The 16613-nt window shown below is 38.3% G+C and overlaps 1 protein-coding gene across 1 annotated transcript in view; it reads right to left on the minus strand.

The window, feature by feature from the left end:
• LOC133630325 (netrin-G1-like) overlaps positions 1-16286 on the minus strand; it is a 168732-nt gene extending 152446 nt beyond the window's left edge. Inside the window, exon 1 of the mRNA XM_062021888.1 lies at positions 16129-16286. Within this exon, the coding sequence (XP_061877872.1) occupies positions 16129-16286 (158 nt within the window). The remainder of the gene's footprint in view (positions 1-16128) is intronic.
• Between the last annotated feature and the right edge of the window lie 327 nt (positions 16287-16613).

Here is a 16613-nt window from a genome sequence, read left to right on the forward strand (position 1 = left end):
GATGAAAGATTTGTGGATGAGGAACGTCAGAGTGAACAACTAGAGGCAGTGCAGGACGTATCTTTTTTCGCTCTGACCGTAACTTAGGTACAAGGGCTCATTGGATTCCACACTCTCTCCTTTTTCTATTGTGGATCACGGATTTGTATTTTAAAACACCTCGGATACTATATCCTCTTGAAAATGAGAGTCGAGCACGCGAAATGGACATTCAAAGTGACTTTTATCCCCATGACAATACATCGGTGACACACTTAGCTACTGAGCTAACGTGATAGCATCGTTCTCAAATGCAGATAGAAACAAAATACATAAATCCCTGACTGGAAGGATAGACAGAAGATCAACAATACTATTAAACCATGTACATGTAACTACACGGTTAATAATTCTCAGCCTGGTAAAGCTTAACAATGCTGTTGCTAATGACGCTAAGGCTAATTTAGCAACTTAGCAACCGGACCTCACAGAGCTATGATAAAAACATTAGCGCTCCACCTACGCCAGCCAGCCCTCATCTGCCCATTCATCAGCCCTCATCTGCCCATCAACAGCCGTGCTCACCTGCGTTCCAGCGATCGACGGCGCGACGAAGGACTTCATCTGTGGGTTTGGCGGCTAGCATCGGTTAGGCGTCTGCTAAGTCCTTGTTGTGTTGCTACAGCCAGCCGCTAATACATCGAACGATCCCACCTACAACGTGGAATTATGAAATGAAACAGAGCTTGTTGTATAGGATTCTCCGGCTCCGAATACTTCCCTTGTCCTCGTGACGTCACACGCATACGTCAGCATAATAAAACGTTTTTAACAGGAAGTGTGGCGGGAAATTAGAATTGCACTTTATAAGTTAACCCGGCCGTATTGGCATGTGTTGCAATGTTAAGATTTCATCATTGATATATAAACTATCAGACTGCGTGGTCGGTAGTAGTGGCTTTCAGTAGGCCTTTAATAAATACACTTTTGGTCAATTGACTTAGTTGTGATTTCCCTCTCTGCATGAAAGTTTAAAATGAGCATATATTAATGCAGTATGAAGAAGAATGTTTTAATGTAGACACATAGAATCATCATACTGCTGTGATTATATGCATCAAGTGTTCATTCAAGGCTAAGGCAAAATATGGAGATATATATCGTGTATCGTGACATGGCCTAAAAATATCAAGATATTAATAAAAGGCCAATACGCATATAAGTATATACAGTCGTGGTCAAAAACACTTGTAGAGAACATAATGTCATGGCTGTCTTGAGTTTCCAATCATTTCTACAACTCTTATTTTATTGTGATAGAGTGATTGGAGCACATACTTGTTGGTCACAAAAAGCATTCATGAAGTTTGGTTCTTTTATGAATTTATTATGGGTCTACTGAAAATGTGAGCAAATCTGCTGGGTCAAAAGTATACATACAGTAGAGATGTCCGATATTATCGGCCGATAAATGCTTTAAAATGTTTCCGGTTGCCGACCCCTGCATTAAAACATATCATGAAATATTTTCAGTAGACTCATGATTTTTGACGTTCTGTATATCTTTGTGCCTTTATTTGACCCAACATTTGGTCCGTCTATTGTCTGTGTCACCATTTGGGACATTGCGGTGCTGTGTACTTTATTTCTGCATGCACACGTTTGTATCTGTGGGAATCAGCCAATGTGGACTCAGCTTGGTGGTGCATGTGAGCACACATTTAGGGAGCAAACAGTGGGGTATTCCGTCATTTCGACTGTCATTCTCATGCCAATTATTATGGTCTACATAAAATGTAATGGTGGTTCTTTGGTCAAAATGTTGCATAGATGATGTTTTACACATCATCTTCAAGTCGCTTTCTGACAGTCGCTTCAGGATGCGCCGTTTTGTGGGCGGTCTTATTTACGTGGCTCACCTTCGACAGCGTCTTCTCCCCGTCATCTTTGTTGTAGCGGTGTAGCGTGCAAGGACGGGGGTGGAAGAAGTGTCAAAAGATGGCGCTAACTGTTTTAACGACATTCACACTTTACTTCAATCAATAACGGAGCAGCATCTCCTCATCCGCCGAAAATGTGTCCTGTGAAAAACCGTCCGACCGGAACTCTCTAATAACTAAAGTTCCTTGGGTAAATAATGTAGACTCACAACACCGGTATGTTTTAGCGCTTTCATGGCGAGTTTACTGACAGATATAAGTAAGAACTTTACACTACTTTAAATTAGAAATGGCAACAGTGGAGGATGAATGTCCCATAACAAGAAGATAGAGAAAAAGAAGAAGCTTATAGACTACGGTGTCGGCACGGACTACAAAGGCGGACGCGCGCAAATTTTCAGGAGTTATGCAGATCCCAAATACAGATCAGCAGGTACCAGAAGGTAAGAAAAGTTGCTTTTGCATAATATTGCGAAACAAAACGCCGGATAATATGTTCTGTAACAGCTTCTTCCCTCAGGCCGTAGGACTCTTGAACGCATCATAATAATCCTCTCAATTCCCCCCAAAAATGGATTAACTCACTGGAATATAAAGACAATATAACATACATCCATAAACGTAGATGCATATACAAAAGTGCAATATATTTACACTACCGTTCAAAAGTTTGGGGTCACCCAAACAATTTTGTGGAATAGCCTTCATTTCTAAGAACAAGAATAGACTGTCGAGTTTCAGATGAAAGTTCTCTTTTTCTGGCCATTTTGAGCGTTTAATTGACACCCATAAATGTGATGCTCCAGAAACTCAATCTGCTCAAAGGAAGGTCAGTTTTGTAGCTTCTGTAACGAGCTAAACTGTTTTCAGATGTGTGAACATGATTGCACAAGGGTTTTCTAATCATCAATTAGCCTTCTGAGCCAATGAGCAAACACATTGTACCATTAGAACACTGGAGTGATAGTTGCTGGAAATGGGCCTCTATACACCTATGTAGATATTGCACCAAAAACCAGACATTTGCAGCTAGAATAGTCATTTACCACATTAGCAATGTATAGAGTGTATTTCTTTAAAGTTAAGACTAGTTTAAAGTTATCTTCATTGAAAAGTACAGTGCTTTTCCTTCAAAAATAAGGACATTTCAATGTGACCCCAAACTTTTGAACGGGAGTGTATCTGTACAGTAACATATTTTTTTATTTATATCTGCACCTTATTGCTTTTTTATCCTGCACTACCATGAGCTAATGCAACAAAATTTCGTTATTTGTACTGTAAAGTTCAAATTTGAATGACAATAAAAAGGAAGTCTAAGTCTAAATCTAAGTCTTACCTTATACACACACCATAATAATACTCCTATGTTGAAGCACAGTACAATCCATCAAGCGGTGCGGCTTCATAGCTTACCAAAGTCCTACTAAAACATTGTGATACATTCTTGAGTGCCGTGTGTAATGGTCTATATTTTCAATGGATATACAATTTGGGTGTTGTTTACTTGAGTCATATTGCAGTCTACACATATCTCTTATGTGTGACTGCCATCTACTGGTCACACTTATTTCACCATGAACCAAATAAAATAGCTTCGAGGTCGGTAAGCACAACCAAAATTATTCCGTACATTAGGGCGCACCGGCTTATAATGTGCACTGTTGAGTTTTGAGAAAATGAAAGGATTTTAAGTGCGCCTTATAGTCCGAAAAATCTGGTAGTTAAAACAGAGGCTCCGGGCGTACGCACAAAGTTGTGTACATGTTTTCCCCACGCACAACCTAACCATTTGCAGACGCACAGTTTTATAGACAAGACTCCAGATCTGTGTTCCCCATCTCACTGCAAACATCAACACTTATCTCCTCTCCGTGGAATGACGAATTGGCATCCATCAGCCAAGAGGAAGTCACAACGTTGTTATCTTTCCACATTTCCAGAGTGTCCCTGAACACCTCAACGATCGTGACGTCAAATACGTGAAAGTACCGGGAGTGGGTATGACAAAGTGGGGAATCCCCGTGGCTTCTTTCCGACGTTTTTGTTTTGAGGCGACGTGTCATCTCATAGTTTCACTTCTCAATCACTTCTGGTCCCGCCTGACATCGTGCCGCCCTGATGGCGCTGGAAGCTAACATCCCTGAATTACAAAATATATTTTTTTTACAAAGACATGCATACAGAAACTTACTAAAACAGTATATTCCTATACAGTGCGTTCAGAGCTCTTCACTTTTTCCACAGTTTGTTATGTTACCGCCTTATTTCAAAATGGAACAAATTAATTACTTATTACAATTCTACAGATAATGCCCCTCAATGACAATGTGAATTTTTAAAACATTTTTTTTTAAATGTGTAATTATGTTTATAGATTATATGCCACCTGTTGTTGCGTTCCCTAATTTTGAGGGACCTGAACATAATCTGGACTGTACATAATTTTATTTTTATTTTTTTAATGTAATTTTGTTTATATAGTATTTAATCTGTTGTGTTCCGAATTTTTTTATTTTTTTTTCAGCGTACATGAATGAAGGTGTGTGTTGTTGAACCCGACTTGGACATTATATGGACTGGACCTGGTTTTAAAAAACCTTTAAACAAATCTAATTTCATTTACAACCTGGTCTGGTGAAGATAAGGTCCTTTTTTTTAGATAAGATGAATAAATATTTTCTTGGATAAAAAAGAAAGTAAAACAATACAAAAATAATTACATATAAAAAAAATAGTAATTCAATGAAAATGTTAGTGGACCAGCAGCACATACAATCAAGTGTGCTTCAGTGTCCCTTGCAGAAGTGTTGTCCATGTTATGGGAACCAGAATATTGGTAGCAGAAAGAAACAACCCCTTTTGTGTGAGTGGGTGTGTATGAGTGTGAATGGGGGAGGGAGGGTTTTTTTTGGGGTTGATGCACTAGTTGAAAGTGTATCGTGTGTTTTTTCTATGTTGATTTAATAAAAAAATAAAAAAATAAAACATTTTTACTAAAACAGTATATTCCTATACAGTGCGTTCAGAGCTCTTCACTTTTTCCACATTTTGTTATGTTATCGCCTTATTTCAAAATGGAACAAATTAAAACAATTTTTTTTTTTTTTTTTAAATGCGTTTACTAATATATTAAAAGTAAAACTAAAAATTACATGTACAATGGTATTGACAGCCTTTGCTCAATACTTGGTTGATGCACCTCTGGCATCATTTTAGCTCAGGGGCCACATGGAGGACAATCTGTGCACACTCGGGCCGGACTATTAAAATCACGTCATTAAAACTAAAACATAAAGACAACTTCAGATTAGGGATGTCCGATAATATCGGACTGCCGATATTATCGGCCGATAAATGCTTTAAAATGTAAATATCGGAAATTATCGGTATCGGTTTTCTAAATTATCGGTATCGGTTTTCAAAAAGTAACATGTATGACTTTTTAAAACGCCGCTATGTACACGGACATAGGAAGATGTACAGAGCGCCAATAAACCTTGAAGGCACTGCCTTTGTGTGCCGACCCAATCACATAATACCTACGGCTTTTCACACACACAAGTGAATGCAACGCATACTTGGTCAACAGCCATACAGGTCACACTGAGGGTGCACCCCAATATATCTCAGACCTCATCCAAATTTACAACCTGCGCGCGCTGAGGTCCAAGAGCCAGCTCCAGCTCGTAGTGCCCAAGACCAGACTTAAAACCAGGGGAGACAGGGGCCTTCTCTGTGGTCGGCCCTAAGCTCTGGAACACTCTGCCCCTCCATGTCCGAACTGCTCCCACAGTGGAGTGTTTTAAGTCTCGTCTTAAGACTCACTTTTATTCTCTGGCTTTTAACACTACGTGAGTTGTGTGGTCTTCTGTTGTCCTCTGTGTTTTTAAAATGTTGATTTCTATTTACTGTTTTAATTGGTTTTACCCTTTAAAATCGTTTTTAATCATATTTATTTTATATTGTTGTTGTTTTTTATATTGGTTGTATATGTATTTATTTTTTGTTTTTATTCAGTCATTGGTGGAGCTAAGGATAATATTTGAATATTGTTTTTAATATTGTTGTGCAGCACTTTGGAAACATTTTGTTGTATAAATGTGCTATATAAATAAAGTGGATTGAAAGTGGATTGGATTGGCCATGTAAACAACTTTAACACTGTTACGAATATGTGCCACACTGTGAACCCACACCAAACAAGAATGACAAACACATTTCGGGAGAACATCCGCACCGTAACACAACATAAACACAACAGAACAAATACCCAGAACCCCTTGCAGATGCTTGTTTTCATTCAGAAAAATCTACCTCCGCAGTTTTTTTGAATTTTTGTGCCTTTCTTGTTTTTATTTGCACATTTTTGTTACTCATACGAATACGTTAAGAACAGGGCAGATTGAGCCCAGTTTATAGTATACTCTGGACTGAAGTTGTGTGCCTTCATTGTTTTTGTAGCTGTTGTTTTGAAGCATGTTTTAATTTTTTTTTTTTAAAATGCACTTTGTGAAAGTCAAAGTACAGTATTTCCCATAGTTGTAGTGGGTATCAGGATTATTTCAGGGAGAGCATGTCCCACATTCCAAGCTGCTGTTTTGAGGCATGTTAAAAAAAATAATGCACTTTGTGACTTCAATAATAAATATGGCAGTCTTTCTGGTCGTCTTCTGTTCAGACTCTCGTGCGCGTGTGTCTGTCCATTAGCAACTCCAACCTCCCTTTTTTGTGTCTCGGCCCGGCTGCTGCTAATAAGCATGGCAGGTGATTGGATGATCATCCCCAGCTGGGTAATCCAATCACCTGCCAACTGTGCTTCGAGGCCGGTCCTTACACACCCAGCTCTGCGGCAGGCCCGCAGACCACGCCCCCCTCCACAATCACTACTCTGTCTAGTTTGTGGAGAATTTTACCTGTAGACCACATTTTAGATCTAGAATGATTAAATAAGTGCAAATGTCGTCATTACAGGGCCACTTTAAAGGCCTACTGAAAGTCACTACTACCGACCACGCAGTCTGATATTTTATATATCAATGATGAAATCTTAACATTGCAACACATGTCAATACGGCCGGGTTAACTTATAAAGTGCAATTTTAAATTTCCCGCAAAACTTCCGGTTGAAAACGTCTATATATGATGACGTATGCGCGTGACGTCAATCGTTGAACCGGAAGTATTGGTACCCCATTGAATCCGATACAAAAAAGCTCTGTTTTCATCTCAAAATTCCACAGTATTCTGGACATCTGTGTTGGTGAATCTTTTGCAATTTGTTTAATGAACAATGAAGACTGCAAAGAAGAAAGTTGTAGGTGGGATCGGTATATTAGCGGCTGGCTGTAGCAACACAACCAGGAGGACTTACTTGGATAGCAGAAGCGCTAGCCGACGCTAGCCGCAAACAGCACGGATGATCGGGTGAAGTCCTTCGTCCTTCCGTCGATCGCTGGAACGCAGGTGAGCACGGGTGTTGATGAGCAGATGAGGGCTGGCTGGCGTAGGTGGAACGCTAATGTTTTTATCATAGCACTGTGAGGTCCCGTTGCTAAGTTAGCTTCAATGGCGTCGTTAGCAACAGCATTGTTAAGCTTTGCCAGGCTGGGAATTATTAACCGTGTAGTTACATGTCCATGGTTTAATAGTATTGTTGATCTTCTGTCTATCCTTCCAGTCAGGGATTTATTTATTTTGTTTCTATCTGCATTTGAGCCAGATGCTATCACGTTAGCTCAGTAGCTAAAGAGCTTCGCCGATGTATTGTCGTGGAGATAAAAGTCACTGTGAATGTCCATTTCGCGTTCTCGACTCTCATTTTCAAGAGGATATAGTATCCGAGGTGGTTTAAAATACAAATCCGTGATCCACAATAGAAAAAGGAGAAAGTGTGGAATCCAATGAACCAGCTTGTACCTAAGTTACGGTCAGAGCGAAAAAAGATACGTCCTGCACTGCCTCTCTAGTCCTTCACTCTCACTTTCCTCATCCACGAATCATTCATCCTCGCTCAAATTAATGGGGTAATCGTCGCTTTCTCGGTCCGAATCGCTCTCGCTGCATTGTAAACAATGGGGAAATGTGAGGAGTCCTTCCTCCGGTGACGTCACGCTACTTCCGGTACAGGCAAGGCTTTTTTTTATCAGCGACCAAAAGTTGCAACTTTATCGTCGTTGTTCTATACTAAATCCTTTCAGCAAAAATATGGCAATATCGCGAAATGATCAAGTATGACACATAGAATGGATCTGCTATCCCCGTTTGAATTTTAAAAAATTAATTTCAGTAGGCCATTAATTTGTGTTTTATTTACTAAAGCTAGTAACGTTTTATCTGTTTGGATGACGAAAAAAGAAAATGGTTGGAATTGGTCAAATCGATTTGTTCTTTCCGCACATGCACGACAATTTAAAAACGACGCCGCCGTCAGACACTTTGCACAAGTCGCCGTCCCGATACTACGGGGAGTCGTTTTGACTCCGGCGAAGCCACATTCTCAGGTTGGGCGACAGATGCTTGAGGCGGGCGACGTAGGATGAGTGGTCTCCCCAAACGGCATCAGGTCTATTTCAATTCTCCACGCAGCACGGCACATTTGACAGCTGGGTTTCACGCGTGGTGAAAAAGGACGCCGCTGAGGGGACCTTCACAAACTTTTTGGCGGATATTCATCAGATACCAAACACACTAAAGATGTCCGATAATGGCTTTTTTTGCCGATATCCGATATTACGATATTGTCCAACTCTTAATTACTGATACCGATATCAACCGATACCGATATATAAAGTCGTGGAATTAACACATTATTATGCCTAATTTTGTTGTGATGCCCCGCTGGATGCATTAAACAATGTAACAAGGTTTTCCAAAATAAATCAACTCAAGTTATGGAAAAAAATGCCAACATGGCACTGCCATATTTATTATTGAAGTCACAAAGTGCATTATTTTTTTTTAACATGCCTCAAAACAGCAGCTTGGAATTTGGGACATGCTCTCCCTGAGAGAGCATGAGGAGGTTGAGGTGGAGGTAGCGGTGGTGTATATTGTAGCGTCCCGCAAGAGTTAGTGCTGCAAGGGGTTCTGGGTATTTGTTCTGTTGTGTTTATGTTGTGTTACGGCTGCGGATGTTCTCCCGAAATGTGTTTGTCATTCTTGTTTGGTGTGGGTTCACAGTGTGGCGCATATTTGTAACAGTGTTAAAGTTGTTTATACGGCTACCCTCAGTGTGACCTGTATGGCTGTTGACCAAGTATGCATTGCATTCACTTATGTTTGTGTGAAAAGCCGTAGATATTATGTGACTGTGCCTTTGAGGTTTATTGGCGCTCTGTTCTTCTCCCTACGTCCGTGTACACAGCGACGTTTTAAAAAGTCATACATTTTACTTTTTATAAAACCGATACCGATAATTTTGAAACCGATACCGATAATTTCCGATTAGGGCTGCAACTAACAACTAATTTGATAATCAATTAATCTGTCGATTATTACTTTGATTAATAATCGGATAAAAGAGACAAACTACGTTTCCATCCTTTCCAGTATTTTATTGAAAAAAAACAGCATACTGGCACCATACTTATTTTGATTATTGTTTGTTAGCTGTTTGTAAATGTTGCACTTTATAAATAAAGGTTTATAAAAAAAATTAAAAAAAATAAAAATATAGCCTCTGCGCATGCGCATAGCATAGATCCAACGAATCGATGACTAAATTAATCGGCAACTATTTTTATAATCGATTTTAATAGATTAGTTGTTGCAGCCCTATTTCCGATATTACATTTCAAAGCATTTATCCGCCGATAATATCGGCAGTCCGATATTATCGGACATCTCTAAAACACACTCTAGAGCAGGGGTCACCAACCTTTTTGAAACCAAGGGCTACTTCTTGGGTACTGATTAATGCGAAGGGCTACCAGTTAGATACACACTTAAATAAATTGCCAGAAGTAGCCAATTTGCTCTATTTACCTTTAACTCTGTTAATATTAATAATTAATGATATTTATCTTTGTGGAAACACTGATCATCTTAATGATTTCTCACAATAAATATATATAGAAACAGATAAATATCAATATGCAACACTTTATTTTTATATTTTCTCTAAGTGCACATTTTTCAAATTGAACATTTTCAAATGATCACTTCTAAGACAGTCTTGTGAAATCACAATATCCCATTTTAACTAGCTAGCCACTAACATTTTTTAACAAATCATGAATTACTTTGCACCATGTTTGTACAAATAATAACTCATGTAAAATACAAAAGTAAACTCTCAAATTTTTAAATCATGTCACACTTTGAACTGGACACCAAATCTGTTATCTGTTTCTTTGTCAGTTAGTGGGAAGCCTGGCATTGCATGCTGTTAACTAGTGTGTTGTACTCTGGTGTGTAACTTGACACTGCAACTCTGAGTGAGTCTTGCAGATGTGCATCAGTGAGGCGTGTTCTGTGTTTGTTCTTGATGAAGTTCACGTCAGAAAAGGCTGATTCACAAAGATACGATTTGTCCTCATTGTTTGCGGAACCTTCTTAATCTTTTGGACATATTTTCACAGCAATCTGGCCTTAAGCTTAATTATGATAAATGTAAAATGTTAAGGATCGGAAATCTAAAGGGAACGTCCTTTCGAATGGAATGCAAAGTGACTGTTTTGTGGACAGATGGACCAGTTAACATACTTGGTGTTGTTGTCCCAGAAAATCTGGAAGATCTAGGCTCAGTAAATTATGATAATCGACTAAGAAAGCTGGACAAAAGTATGCAATTATGGAAAGGGAAATCCCTAACCTTGTATGGTAAAATGTCTATTGCCAACTTGTTAATTATTCCTCAATTTATTTATTAGTTTTTGTCATTACCAGCTCCATCACAAAACTTTTTTAAGATTTATGAGCGGAGGGTCTTCGATTTTGTCTGGAACGGCAAACCAGAAAAAATTAAAAGAAAGGTTTTGTACAAAGAGTATGAGTATGGGGGCCTGAAACTTCTCAACCTTGAAGCTATGTGTCTGTCTTTAAAAGCATCAATTGTTCCAAAGATGTATTTAAACATTGAGTGGTACACAAATGTCCTGTTGGACAAAAAACATGTACTGTATCAAAAGAAATTGTATCCTTTTTTACAAGTGATCCCCTCCCAGAGAGTCTGCTGGGAAACATGGCGGGGTTCATAAAGGAAACAATCCACTCATAGTGGTGTTTTCAATTTTATGTGCCAGAAAAAAGAGACGATATTTTGCAGCAGTTAATATGGATGAACTCTAATATTGTAATAGATGGAAAGCCTTTCTTTTGGAAAAATATGTTTGAAAGAGGAATCATTTTTGTCAATGATATTATCAATGAGAATGGTAAAATTATGAAGTATGATTAATTTAGAGCTATGTATGGTGATGCTTGCTCAAGCTTTTCATTTTATCAACTAACTGGAGTAATTGGGAAAAAATGGAAACAAATAATTAATTATGGAACTACTAAATTATTAGTTTGTAAACCTCTAATAAGAAATTCTAGTTGGCAAAAAGGAACTAAAATAAATAGAAAAATATATAATTTTTATTTAATAAATAAATCTTTGAAGGCTGCCTCATACAACACAAATGGAAAATGGGAGGACTTTTTTGACTGCCCGTTGCCATGGGATGCCATATTCATAAAAATCTAAAAAACCACTATCGATGTGCAAAATCGTTATTTTCAAATTAAAATTATTTATAACTTCTTACCCACAGGGAAAATGTTAAAATTATGGAATATGACAGAGTCAGATGATTGCCGATTTTGTTGTCAGGAGCCTGAATCCACCCTGCATTTGTTTTGGTATTGTCATATTGTGTCTTTGTTTTGGGTGGAAGTTGAAAAAATATGTTTAAGGATTGGTTTGTTTATGAAGCTTAATGTGGTTTCTGTTATTTTAGGAGAGTTCATTGACAATCATGATTTAGTCAATTTAATTATAGTACCCAGTAAAAGGTTTATTTTTAAGGCCAAAAACAGATATTCACTTAGTATTACTCTCTTTAAAACATTTATTCAGTATTTTCTAATTTTAGAAAGTTACATGGTTGAAAACGATAATGATGCCAAAAAACATTAAAAAAAAGATGAGAAGTCCTCAAAGGCTTATTTTGAAAGTATAATTATGTTTATAGATTATATGATATCTGTTGTTGTGTTCCCTCATTTGAGTGACCTGGACATAATCTGGACTGTACATAAATGCTTATTTTGAAAATGTAATTTTGTTTATAAATTATATGCAATCTGTTGTGTTCCCTAATTTTTTTCTGTGTACATGAATGAAGGTGTGTGTTGCTGAGTCCGACTTGGACATTATCTGGACTGGGCCTGGTTTAAAAAACCCTTTAAACAAATCTAATTTCATTGACAACCTGGTCTGTTGAAGATAAGGCCCTTTTTTAAAAAATAAAATAAAATAAGATAAATAAATAAAAAACATTTTCTTGGATAAAAAAGAAAGTAAAACAATATAAAAATAATTACATAAAAAAATAGTAATTAATGAAATTGTTAGTGGACCAGCAGCCTATACAATCATGTGTGCTTCAGGGACTGTGTCCCTTGCAGATGTGTTGTCTATGTTGTGTTCAGGGACTGTGTCCCTTGCAGATGTGTTGTCTATGTTGTGGGAACCAGAATATTGGTAGCAGAAAGAAATAACCCCTTTTGTGTGAGTGGGTGTGGATGAGTGTGCATGGGGGAGGTTGTTTGGGTTGATGCACTGATTGAAAGTGTATATTGTGTTTTTTCTATGTAGATTTAATTTTTAAAAAAAAAATTTTTTTTTTTATTATTTTTTTTTTTTTTAATTTTTTTTTTTTTTTTTTTTTAGAACAGGCCCGCGGGCGACTCATCTGGTCCTTACGGGCGACCTGGTGCCCGCGGGCACCACGTTGGTGACCCCTGCTCTAGAGTATTGACTGAGTTCAAGTATATCTGTTGCTGTACAGCAGTGGTTTTCAACCTTTTTTTTTTTTTTTTTTTTTTTTTTACTAAGTACTACCTCAGAAAACACTTGGCTCTCTAAGTAGTACCTAATGACCAACATTAAAATACAGTCGCGTAGTAGGCTTAAGTGTTCATTAAAAACAAGTGTATTTTTGTAATGATTTTCCCATGTTTGTGCTCGTTTCCGTTCTCAGGGCTCCTTAGTTACGTCTGGTTGCTATGCGTGTGATTGCATTCACCTGCCTCTGATCGCCAATCAGAGTACTGTATTTTTTGGACCATAGGGCACACCTCGGATGAGCGGGTCTATTCAGGTCTTTTTTCATACAAAAGGCGTACCGGATTATAAGGCGCATTAAAGGAGTCATATTATGGGTTTTTTTCTAAATGTAAAAGACTTCCTTGTGGTCTACATAACATGTAATGGTGGTTCTTTGCTCAAAATGTTGCATAGATGATGTTTTACACATCATCTTCAAGTCGCTTTCTGACAGTCGCTTCAGGATGCGCCGTTTTGTGGGCGGTCTTATTTACGTGACTCACCTTCAACAGCGTCTTCTCCCCGTCATCTTTGTTGTAGCGGTGTAGCGTGCAAGGACGGGAGTGGAAGAAGTGTCAAAAGATGGAGCTAACGGTTTTAACGATATTCAGACTTTACTTCAATCAATAACGGAGCAGCATCTCCTCATCCGGAAACAACAACACCAGAAATGCGTCCCGTGAAAAACCGTCCGACCGGAACGCTCTAATAACTACATTTCCTTGGGTGAATAATGTAAACTCACTACACCGGTATGTTTTAGCGCTTTCATGGCGAGTGTACTGACAGATATAAAGTAAGAACTTTACACTACCGTATTTTTCGGATTATAAATCGCAGTTTTTTTCATGCGATTTACACTCTGGAGCGACTTGTGTGTGAAATGATCAACACATTACCGTAAAATATCAAATGATATTATTTATCTCATTCACGTAAGAGACTAGGCGTATATCAGCAATCGTCACACACGTCAACCAATAAAAATTCGGCGGGGGCGGGTCATGGCAGAAGTGCATTGTGAAAAAAAAAGATGCTACCTGCTACTACTTCCGTACCTATGAAAATTGATCATTACAACGTTGGCGGTAACTTATAAAAACTGAGAAAAGCTGAACAAAAATGGCACCGAAAAGGAAATCATATATACTGCAGGTTACAAGCTGGAAGTAGTGAAATATGCAGCAGAAAACGGCAATGGTCATATAACGTACACTTATTCAGCCTGTTGTTCACTATTCTTTATTTATTTTAAATTGCCTTTCAAATGTCTATTCTTGGTGTTGGCTTTTATCAAATAATTTTCCCCCTAAAAATGTGACGTATATATGTTTTTTTCCTTCTTTATTATGCATTTTCGGCTGGTGCGATTTATACTCCGGAGCGATTTATAATCCGACAAATACGGTACTTTATATTAGAAATGGCAACAGCGGAGGATGAATGTCCCATAACAAGAAGATAGAGAAAAAGAAGAATCTTATCGACTACGGCACGGACCACATAGACGGACGTGCGCAATATTTCAGGACTTATGCAGATCCCAAATACAGATCAGCAGGTACCAGAAGGTAAGAAAAGTTGCTTTTGCATAATTTTGCAAAACAATATGTCTTACCTTATACACACACCATAATAATACTGGTATGTTGAAGCACAGTACAATACATCAAGCGGTGTGGCTTCATAGCTTACCAAAGTCCTACTAAAACATTTTGATAGATTTTTTGAGCGCCGTGTGTAATGTTCTATATTTTCAATGGAACATATAAAATGTTGGCATTGTTTACTTGAGTCATATGATGTTTGTTAAGAAATTATCAATTTTGATGCCATTATCGAATCCTCTTATCGAACCGATTCCTTATCGATTCTCTTATCGAATCCAGATAGGTTGTTGTGTATGGGGGAAAAAACACAATACTTAGTTTAACAAAAACTCACTTTTGGCAGCCTTCACTTATATTTTTAAAGAAAAAAATAAAATAAATATTGACTGTTAGTGCCCCTTTAATTGGGTCACCTAAGAAAAATAAATGCAGGGAAAATCTTGCATTCATTTGTATTTTTTATTAGACAGACCTGCAAACTTTGGAGTGGTGTAGGCTACAAGATACCGTTAACGTTATCAGACACATACAAAAAGGCTAACGTTAACGTTACCGTTAGCCACTGAATAAGGTTAGGTAACGTTAGTCTAGCTAACATTACTGCAGTCCTGGTTGACATAAGAGGTAACGTTATTTGAGCCTAAAGTCTACAAGTGAGCAGATATGGAAATTAACCGGCAACAGTTAATGTTAGTTACTCACCGGCACTCTCACTGGGACTGCAGGTTGAAGCAGAGGAAAAAGGTTATGTACGGCCTGAACATGTTTCAACATGTTTGTTGTACCGCTCTCCTTACAGGAAAGCCAAGCCCGGCAATAATTGCAGATAGCCGTTTCCTCGTCGTATTTCTTAGTAAAGTGAAGCCATGCCTTGGAGCGTTTTTTTTCGGTCCATTGTTCTTGTTGCTTCTGTATCTGCCGCCGAATGACTGAGCTACGTCATTTCCTGTGACACGGGATTCGATCCCAGGGATTCGAAATAAAGAACCAAATCTTCTTCTTTACTATAGTGGCTTCGATAACGGGAACCGTTCCTCAAAAAGGTATTCGAATCCATGTAATCGGTTCTTTTTTTATCGAACAATCGGGAGAACCGGTTTTCGAACATCATCCCTAGTCCTATTGCCATCATAGTGCAGTCTACACTTATCTCTTATGTTTGACTGCCATCTACTGGTCACACTTATCATTACACCATGTACCAAATAAAATAGCTTTGAGGTCGGTAAGCTCAACCAAACTTGATTCCTTACATCAGGCGCACCGGGTTATAAGTTGCACTGTTGACTTTTGAGAAAAAAAGGGATTTTAAGTGCGCCTTATAGTCTGTACCACTGCTGTTTTTTTACCAAGTACTACAAAAATACAGTCGCGTAGTAGGCTTAAGTGTTCATTAAAAACAAGGCAGAGGTTTCATTTACTATTTATTTCAGTGTCACGGCTGTTATGAGTTTTGTTCCGTGCCTTTTGTCCATGCCGGCGCTAGGCTATGCTGATTTTGAGTTTTTTTCCGTGCATTACTAGGTTTTGTATTTTTGCTTCTTTGGAATGAAAAGCTGTTTACCTGCACCTTGCTGCTGCCGCCTCCTTCCCTGCCGCATCCCTCGCCAACACGCGACCGCGTCGGGACAGAATGCATCGGCCAGATCGAGAAGGATGATCTTCGAGGAGTCGAGCGCTGACCCGCGTCCGCCGTGGTTTTCCGTGAAGGTTCGACCACATCATGACAGTGACACTGTGTTTGGATATAGGACAATAAAACACTGTACTTTAATCAAGTGGTTCTTTGGCTTGCCGCTAGTGCAGAGGTCGGAAACCCAAAATGTTGAGACATATTGGACCAAAAAATAAAAATCCATCTGGAGTTGCAAAAAAAAAAAAAAAAGCCTTATGTAAGTGTTATACTGAAGGCAACACATGATGTAAGTGTCTATATTAGCCTACTATCAAAATGACTTTAAAAGTCTTATAAAAGTGTTATAATGAAGGCAACATATGACGTAAGTGTCTATATTAGCTATATTAGCCTACTATCAAAATGACTTTAAA

Source organism: Entelurus aequoreus, linkage group LG15 (assembly GCF_033978785.1).
Source record: "Entelurus aequoreus isolate RoL-2023_Sb linkage group LG15, RoL_Eaeq_v1.1, whole genome shotgun sequence".
Taxonomy (NCBI): Eukaryota; Metazoa; Chordata; class Actinopteri; order Syngnathiformes; family Syngnathidae; genus Entelurus; species Entelurus aequoreus.